At 41.7% G+C, this 9,013-nt stretch overlaps 2 protein-coding genes across 2 annotated transcripts in view; both read left to right on the forward strand.

Moving 5' to 3' along the window:
* The first annotated feature begins 130 nt into the window (after window positions 1-130).
* trmt10a (tRNA methyltransferase 10A) lies at window positions 131-3,999 on the forward strand. The gene is made up of 8 exons (XM_061252693.1): window positions 131-260; window positions 820-1,028; window positions 1,514-1,673; window positions 1,905-1,976; window positions 2,126-2,200; window positions 2,851-3,000; window positions 3,079-3,184; window positions 3,342-3,999. The coding sequence occupies exons 2-8, from the start codon at window positions 847-849 to the stop codon at window positions 3,620-3,622; spliced, it is 1,026 nt and encodes a 341-aa protein (XP_061108677.1). The 5' UTR covers window positions 131-260; window positions 820-846; the 3' UTR covers window positions 3,623-3,999.
* A 1,805-nt stretch (window positions 4,000-5,804) lies between these two features.
* spata6l (spermatogenesis associated 6-like) overlaps window positions 5,805-9,013 on the forward strand; it is a 10,380-nt gene continuing 7,171 nt past the window's right edge. Inside the window, exons 1-7 of the mRNA XM_061253182.1 lie at window positions 5,805-5,999; window positions 6,303-6,440; window positions 6,682-6,730; window positions 7,037-7,078; window positions 7,269-7,393; window positions 8,375-8,467; window positions 8,586-8,822. Of these exons, the coding sequence (XP_061109166.1) occupies window positions 5,952-5,999; window positions 6,303-6,440; window positions 6,682-6,730; window positions 7,037-7,078; window positions 7,269-7,393; window positions 8,375-8,467; window positions 8,586-8,822 (732 nt within the window). The 5' untranslated portion in view covers window positions 5,805-5,951. The remainder of the gene's footprint in view (window positions 6,000-6,302; window positions 6,441-6,681; window positions 6,731-7,036; window positions 7,079-7,268; window positions 7,394-8,374; window positions 8,468-8,585; window positions 8,823-9,013) is intronic.

The following is a 9,013-nucleotide window of genomic DNA, read 5'->3' on the forward strand; positions in this document are numbered from 1 at the left end:
TGTACTCTTTAGAAAATTAACATGAGCAACACACAAAAGGGATACCATGACAATCCTGAGTTCAATTTTTATTTATTAAAACAATATAAGAAATGAACACAGTACTGTATTAGTTATGTGCCATGCGCCTGCATGACCTTACCATTATGGTGACAGCGCGTGTATTTCGCGTTCTGCTTCATGAACGGCGCAATTTGATGACATCAGACCAGTGACACGTGCATTAGTGCCAGGGCTATGGGAAGATTTTGTGATTCAAGGTATGTTTGTTTGTATTTGTAAAACGCCCATCATTTGTTTTTCGAATGTATTAGCATTTACTAGCATAGCATATAACAAAGATTTCGCCTGCTTCGTAACTTCAATACCAATCACTGAACTCTAACTTATATCCTATACGAGCATATTAAAGTTAGTGCTTTCTAACGTAGCTGGCAAGTATAGGACTGGAGCTAGCTAACTAGCAGGATAACTAACGTTACCTAGCGTTTTACCAAAAAATGAAAAAAACTTGGTTGGGGTGCCAACTACTTGGTTATCGTTAGCTAGCTACCTAACAATAAATCCTTCGCAAATGTTACATTTCTAGTGCTAGCTGACGTTAACATCGGTTGGTGCGGTCCCTCTGGCATTCTCGTGAAGCTGATGTGGATGCCAATGTATCTAAGATAAATTTGCAAGCTGGCCTTCTGAACTGCGTTGCTTAGCAACCATACAGGAATCTGTGCAACTGTATCCATATAAATGCAGTTAAAGGAATTAATCCACAGTCGAGTCTCATCTAATGTGCGATAACCTACTGTAACCTAATGTATTCAGGTAACTACCCCAAGATAAGTCCGAAAAATGTCCACCGAAGGGAACAAGGACGCGAAGCCGGTTACCGATGGGGATAGTGGCGCTGGAAGCGAATCGGAGGATAATGAACAGAACGATACCCAAGCTGGTGAAACGGAGGTACTCTCGAAGAGGCAGAGGAAGAAACTGTTGAGGCGCCAGCAATGGGAGGACCAGAGGGACTTGCGCAAGTACGTGTCCAGTGTATTCTAAAAGTATGTGGATGGAAAGGGTTTTGTCGAATTGACACATCCTTGCAGTCCTTGTGTGTAGCTGTGGCATGTCATCATGCATATAAGGCATATAAGGTTGATGGCCCCATTCGTATTTTATGTGTCATGCTTTCTCTGGGACTCACCAATGGTTTACATATGGAGGCCAGATCCACCCCACACACTTATGTAATAAATAGTATAGATAATTTGTTATTTAGCTGATGCTTACAGTTATAACTTACAGTTGATTAGTCTAAGTAGGGGACAAACCCCCCTGGAGCAATGCTGGGTTAAGGGCTTTGCTCAAGGGCCCAAGAGCTGTGCGGGTCTTATTGTGACTTCACCGGGATTAGAACCAGGTGTCCCGGTCCTTTACCTTAACCACTACGCTACAGGCCGCCCTATTAGTCCGTGTGACAGCGTGTTGGTCCAGTATGTCAGGCTCTTTGTGTGCTTGGAAGGCAGAGGCGCAAGGAGAAGAAGCAGAAGAGGCGGCGGGAGAGACAGGCTCAGGGTGATGAGGAGGCAGAGGGGGCCAGGAAGCGCCTGCGTAGGGAGACCGCGCCCAGCTCGCTGAGGCTGGTGGTGGACTGCAGCTTTGACAGCTTAATGGCGCTGAAGGTGAGCCAGGAGCGTCAGAGCCTTGAGACACATACACCTATTCTCTTTAGACTGTAGACCAGTCAGTAACCCTCATGTTTTTATTTTATTTTTATTTATGTACTTAACATTATATCCCTAAATGCAGACTCCTTTTGATTAATGATCCGTTGTCTAGAAGAGCATGGCATAACTTTTACAAACTTGACTTTTTAAAAATTTTTTAACTTAACTTTTTATTGTGTGCCGAAGGACGTTAAGAAACTCCACAAGCAAATTCAGAGGTGCTATGCTGAGAACCGGAGAGCTCTACACCCCATGCAGGTGAGTTCTGGTTCTTCAAATGGAAATGTTCTTCTCGTTTAATATAGAATAAGGGCTGTTGACCATTTTGACACTCCAAATCTCTCTCTCTACTGTAGTTTGTTCAATTCAATATAGTTCTAATGGCTCTTTTCTTGATCCCTCCCAAGTTTTATCTGACCAGTCATGGCGGGCAGTTAAAGCAGAACATGGATGAAAGAGACAAAGGATGGGTGAACTGGAAGGTTTGTTTTCTTTTTAGAAATGCTTGTAATGGTTCCCAGAGCCAGCGTATGCATACATTCCAGAATTAAGGAGTATTGTGCTAATCAGCTTTATTTAACAATACCACACCTGGCTTTAGCTTTCCAAGAGGCTTTTTTTTAATTAAAAATGACCCTGTTGTGAAGCAGAAGTGTAAGTCTCTTTAATATTCCTATTGGGACTCTGAATTTAAACCTCTCAGGGAACAGCAGAGCTGTACCCAGTGGAACAGGATATTCTGTTGGTGAGCAGCCCCACGAAACACAAGGCATAGGTCAGTTATTGCAGCCAGCAGTAAAGTAACCAATCTAATTTCTTTTTTCTCTTTTTACGGGTTTTCGCATCTTTCCTGTCAGTGGCCTAGCTTTGAATTCCTGATTCACCTTCAAATTTTCAGTAATAAAAAGCCAGATTGTACGTCCTGAGCTCCCACTACCTACTCCACCTCGATGTGACTATCTGATTGCAGACCTTTTGCAGGCATGAAATTGAAGGTGTTATGTTTCATCAGCCTGTTCATTTGAGGCAAATGGCATTAACACCTGTGATATCTCTGTGCGTGTGTGTGCGCGTGTGCGTGTGCGTGTGTGTGTGTGTGTGTGTGTGTGTGTGTGTGTGTGTGTGTGTGCAGGACATAAAAATCGAGCCAGAGCACTTCCAACAAATTTTTAACAAGGAGGAGCTAGTGTATCTGACCTCCGACTCGTCCAATGTCTTGACGGAGCTGGACCAGAAAAAGGCCTACGTGATTGGAGGGCTGGTGGACCACAATCATCACAAGGTAGAGCCCAGCTCAGAGCGTAGTGCAGACCCCAAGCATTCCGTCAACAGCACTGCTGACCTTCACAATGTTTTGTAGGGAATTACCTTTAAGCGTGCTCAGGAACTGGGGATCGACCATGCGCAGCTACCCCTGGACAGCTTTGTCAAGATGAACAGCCGTAAAGTGCTGGCTGTTAACCACGGTGAGATACTCCCATTGCTGACCTCTCATATTGAGCTAATCAAAAAATCCAGAGCTGATATTTTCCTTGAAAAATGAAATTATTTAGCCAATGATTGTGAGTTAACTGTGTGAGTGTGTGTGTGTGTGTGTGTGTGTGTGTGTGTGTGTGTCCACAGTATTTGAGATCATCCTGGCATACCTGGAGAAAGGAGACTGGCAGGAGGCCTTCTTCACTGTCCTGCCCCAGAGGAAAGGAGCAGTCCCTGTGGGCCAGGAGGGCTCAGCCTCCAAGGGTGGGGCAGAACAGCAGGACTCAGACAGTGACTCTGACTCGGCAGAGCCAATCACAAAAGACTGCTTTGGTGCACTGGACCAACAGAATTGCAGGGAACAGGGCGGACAGGAGGCTGGGCACAGCGAATCAGAACAGCCCATTACTGAAGGCACTGCTGCCTAGACTAATATGCCCCTCCCCCCACCCATTTCTCAAGTTTAAGTGTGTATTAATTGATATTGTTATGTTCAAAATGCCTTTTTAAAAATAGTGTCCTTAGTTTGATATATGTATGCATCCGTGCATGCGTGTACAGATGAGATACTGAGATACGAGTTTTCACAGACATTTTTTGGTTTGGAAAAATGTATATTGGCAGTAGCTGCCCTCTGAATGATTTATGAAGTAGTTTTTCTTTGCAGAATATCTTTCTGTGTTATAAATCAGATAATGAAAATGTACTACAGCTATTGTGTTCAATATGTTGTAGTAAAAAAGTCTTCTCTCAGTCACAATCAAGAGACTATCAAATTCAAAATAATAAACATGAAATACTTCCATACCATTTCTTAATATAATTCACTGGGGCCAAAACGTCAAGCAATCTCTGTTGTTTCCCAGTTTTTGACCCCATGCTTGGCTAACAGTGGCGCACCATTACCTATCAGCAAAGTTAGGATATCGATATATATCTCTCCATTTGCTCCATCTGGTTGGTCAGTCAGGCAGGTTATATGGTTATATGAAGGCCTGAATGATTAAGCAGTTTCCATTGTAGGGGCATAGGCTGTCCATGCTTGGGAATAGTTCAGGCCTGTAACCATATGCAATAAGCCTCCTGGTTCCATTTACCGTTCATGTATACTTTCACCGATTAAAATGATTTCTTTTAAAAACATAGACAAAAAAAACCAAAAGATACTAAGTGGCATTTACAAGCTTGTACTTGTAGGTACTGTTACCTGGAGTGCCAGGGACAGTGGCTATTTCAGTATACGTTGACCTTACACTTTCACCACGCTGGTTAATGTTCACGCTGAGCTCCTCTTTCACCCCTCTCAACACCCTTTCACATCAGTTAGTTGACCTTAGAACCCCAAAGCCCAGAGGCTCCTGAATAACTGCTTATAGTGGACCTTTACTTGTCTATTGTGCTTAACTTGCAGGCCCAAATTGTCCAGGGTTTTTACCAGGCTACTCACCCCTATGCACTTGGTTTTATGCTGCAAGATTGCTTGAATTATAGTACCAGCATATTAATCCAAAATACTCACAGCAATGTAATATAAAAACTGTGAATAATTCCACACTCCGGGGTGCAATAATGGGTAATGTGTTGACCTTGGGAGATTTGAATTCTGTGTGGGGCACTGTTACTGTAGACCTACCCTTGGACAACTTCTTTAACTTGAACAAACTCTGTGGATATCTGGCTGCTATTAATGGTAAATGTGTAAAATCAAATTTGACCCAAGCACACTAATAAAAACAATAGCCTGCAGAAACGGGTGTCAACCCATTTAAAAATAAAAGGCTATTTCTCATCAACAAGTCAAGGGCAGAGTCGCTGAGGAGATGGTCACTTTCCCGAACATGCCTCGGCCGTACATCAGGATCCGCAACATTAATGTTCTGATTAATGTGTAAGGGCAAACAGCTGTCTTTTTCTTGTAGTGACTTTGAAATACGCCATTGTAGACCGCAATATACAGAACTCAACAATTAAAGCGACCACTGCTGTACGTCTAAATAAGAACTAACAAGTGCATTACATCTTGAAAGTCAAATGGCATTATGTCTCCGGTCTCCCGAGAAATAATGTGAACTCACTGCAATAAGTTTTCAAATGAAACCGATGGAAATTCAAACTGTGACCAATAAGTATAATCTGGAGACAACGTTTAAAAATGTGTGAAATATTAGCTGAGTTCTTACAAAATGCGCGTGTCGATATTGTGTATATTGATAATATATATTGTAATAAATAAATAAATACATCGACATAAAATGTAACGCTCCTTATTAGACAACTGGCCGTGGCTGACGTGCCAAACGTAAGATGAGTAAATGCTGTAAAATGTGTGTAGCCTACAAGTCACTCGTTATATTCTGTTATACCAGCCTCAGAGGAATATAATATATTTACTTATATTCATTGTTCCTGGTGTAACTGCAAATGCAAGGTAACGTGCAGTAATACAAATAAATACATCAACATTCAAGCGTCAAGGTGATGAAATGCATAAACCACAAGGTTTCCAATGTGACTCACTCTATCGCCGTCTTGTGGCCATTGAGTGCTGCAAGCGGCTCAAAGTTGTAAAGCTGGGCTCACGTGTTGCAATCATCGCGATGCCATGGAAACCTGACGCTAACCACAATAGTATTTCTGGTACTGTGACAGGTTTCTAGTGGTTTTGAAGTATATTGGTTGCACTATGTGTTCGCATGCTCGCTAAACAGTAGAAATACACGCAAAAATACATAAATAAAGTAGACCAAGCTTTTGGAAATGTCTCAAAAAGCCACAAAAGTGGTTGTAGAACTGCACATCAGAGCGGTAAGCAAAGCAAAGCTGCTAGCGTTAGCTACCTAAGTTATGTATGTTAATTATGTTAACGTTAGCTAGCTAGCCAACGTTTGATCTGAATGCACATAGCATGTAGCTGCAGTATGTTAGTGAAGTTAATCACAATATAATGAGCTAATTCATAATTAAAGCATGCATTATAGTATTAATTTTAAAAAAGTAAACAATGTATTGATGTTTGGCCAACGTTAGCTAGCTAAGTTAGTTAAGCTAAGCACAATGGAAGTTATTTTTAAATCAGGATAATGCAGTACTTATATTTACCTGGTGTAGGTGACCTGTCCTGGTGTATTTTTGGTGGACAAAGATGACGTCTACCTCAGTGTGTGCATCATGCGTCATTATAAGAACACATTATATCACCCAGCTGTCTTCCCTCTCATATTAAATGAGAAAATGAGATTTGAGAAGGTGAGCTACAACCAGTATTCAATAAAATAAACATTGAAGTGTAATAATTTCACCAGAAGCAGACGGTGCACTCCTGCTCATTGATGACTGAGTGAGACGGAGGTCACATATAAGTAAACATATATTTAAATAGTTAAATATAGCAAATATAGTTAAGCATAAAGCTATAGAGAACCAATATTGAGTTTGATTGACAGTAGCATGACTTATATTTCATCAAACTGGGTTTGTCTTTGCTCAGGTTTTCAGGCAAGTCCATGATCCGGCTGAAGTTGCTGAGCTCTTGGAAAGTATGTATGCATGTAGTAACAATGTTAATGCAACAGACTGATGTTATATACAGCTGTGTGCTCACTGTGCTGTGAAAATAAACAATACATTAATAGCACCCTTTTGTTCTGTGGATAAAAAAGACAGTTCCTTTAGGCTATCCTGCATTTTGTGAAATATGAATATGAAATACTATGTCCAGAATTACAATATTAGAGTGAGGTATAAGTTATATATATTAATTAATTTCACTGTTAGATGGAATTCCTCTGTAACCTCAACTAGGATTACAAATTTAATGTAATGTTTTGTTTTTTTGTTTCCAGGCGAAACTGTGACATTTCAGCTGATACAGCAGATTCCCCCAGGTGCAGTTTTTTTTAAATTGTGATCACTATACTTCAGGAAATGTGTCCCAGCCGTGCTCCATGTATGGTATAGGCAACATACACTTTTCCATGTTATACCCCAAATGAAGTGAAATGCATTCTCTCAAACATAATAAGTGTGCTTATGTATTTGTATGAGGTGATGATGTCTGTCTTGGTTTGGAAACAGCTGGGGAATCACTTGCATACTTTGAAGTGGATACCAGGTCATTTTTATTCCCTGAGCCCAAGCTGGTGCCCTCCTCATCGGGGGTGGACAGAGAAGTGCTGATGACTCGGGCTCCAACCTTTCCGGTGAGACTCCACTTTCACCCCCCCCAATGGAACTGCTGTTTTAAATACATGTTTTAAATCTATTATTGCTAAGACTTTTTTCATGTTATGTTGTTCAATGTACATCTTGTACTTTTTATGTATAAGACTTGAACAGTGGAGATTGACACTATTTCTATTATGTTATTCGTGTTTGAATGTCTCTGACTGTGCTATTTACAGTGCTTATATCTACTTCAAAAGGAACTTTCATGCCGTCTGACTTGAACTGAAAAACATTCAAATGTTCACGCTAAAATATCTGATTACATCAAATAAGTTTTCCTTCTTTAGGGTGAGTTTGAGTGAGTCTGAGTTTACCCTACACCAAACATGATTGACATGACACTGAAGGAACATGTTTAAATCCTTGTGCCATGTGATAGGCATTGTTCCTGCAGGGGTCACTGCACACAAACAGGTTGACAGGGAATTGATTCATGTTTCAGAGCAAATGCAGTTGTCTTTCTCAAAGCCAGTGGTTCTCAAACTCAGTCTTTGGCACCATTGTAACATAGTTGCAACCCCTGAAATGTAACAAGCTTATTGTTATTGTTATAGACATTGTAAATGTCTTCAAGGATGATTAATCTTATTTAGTTAGTTTAGTTTAGTTAACTGTTATAAATAGCTGAAAATGTCTGCCATGAAAAATAAATATTTACTCCGTAGAACTTTCAGTCAGTCTAATCACCCATTATGTATTGTACTGTAATATATGTGATTCCTTTAGATTACATTTTATATGTATTATATTTCGGTCTCATTAATTTAGTTTCAATAAGCAGGTGCGCACGCTTTCATTAATTCGGACCTAACTTATTTAAGCTGTCTTAAACAACCTGAATTGTTGGAGTGACATGCTGAAATAAAGCCAGCCTGCCCAGCAGTCGGCAGGTCTGTGCTGGAGAATGCTACCTCAGAGGACTCTAGCCCCTTCTCACCGTCTCCCTCATTCACCAGGGAATTGCACCCAGGATCGAATTTTCCACCAGAACGACCATCATCGAGTGCTCTGCCAGATCAGAGGATGTCATTAACCCCGGTGTACCCCCGGTAATGCCTTCATTTATTTCGGTCTGCATACTGTAATCCATTGATAGCCGCTGTGTCTGGAGATTTATCGCTGTGCGTCCATGTATGAAATGGTGATCATTCTGCTATTTGAACCCAGCGGATAGCGCCCAGGAAGGCGAACTCTAAGAGGTGTGTGAAAAACGGCGGCGCGGAGGCCAGGCGGCCCGCTTCGTCCGCGGCCAGGAAGAGGACGCCCGGGGGAGGGCTGGCCGCCGGCGGCCAGAGAGGGGGCAGACCCCGCTCCCGCTCCCTGTCCCCCTTCAGGAACGTTTCTCACAGGAGCGCGGTCAGGCTCCCAGTGACAGGCCGGGAGGGCTCCCGACCGGAGCCTGAGGTGTGCCATTACGTCCCTCCTTTGTTCAGACTTTAGTCACCTGACTTAGAACACTTGCATCTTCCGGTTCTTTGAGAGATTGAGTCATTGTTTCATTGAATGATCGATTCATCGATTTATGCTGATGCATTTTTCACAACTCATAGCATTTCATTTTGGGAGTGACATTGTAAAATAATTAGTATGTCTGC

The sequence above is a fragment of the Conger conger genome, chromosome 8, assembly GCF_963514075.1.
Source record: "Conger conger chromosome 8, fConCon1.1, whole genome shotgun sequence".
In the NCBI taxonomy this organism is placed as follows: Eukaryota; Metazoa; Chordata; class Actinopteri; order Anguilliformes; family Congridae; genus Conger; species Conger conger.

What these genes read in the sequence shown, in the direction of transcription:
- trmt10a (XM_061252693.1), top strand. Translation starts at nt 847, where the DNA reads ATGTCCACCGAAGGGAACAAGGACGCGAAGCCGGTTACCGATGGGGAT. An exon ending in ACAGCTTAATGGCGCTGAAG is followed by an intron (nt 1,674 to 1,904) that starts GTGAGCCAGGAG and finishes TGTGTGCCGAAG; the next exon opens with GACGTTAAGAAACTCCACAA. An exon ending in GAGCTCTACACCCCATGCAG is followed by an intron (nt 1,977 to 2,125) that starts GTGAGTTCTGGT and finishes ATCCCTCCCAAG; the next exon opens with TTTTATCTGACCAGTCATGG.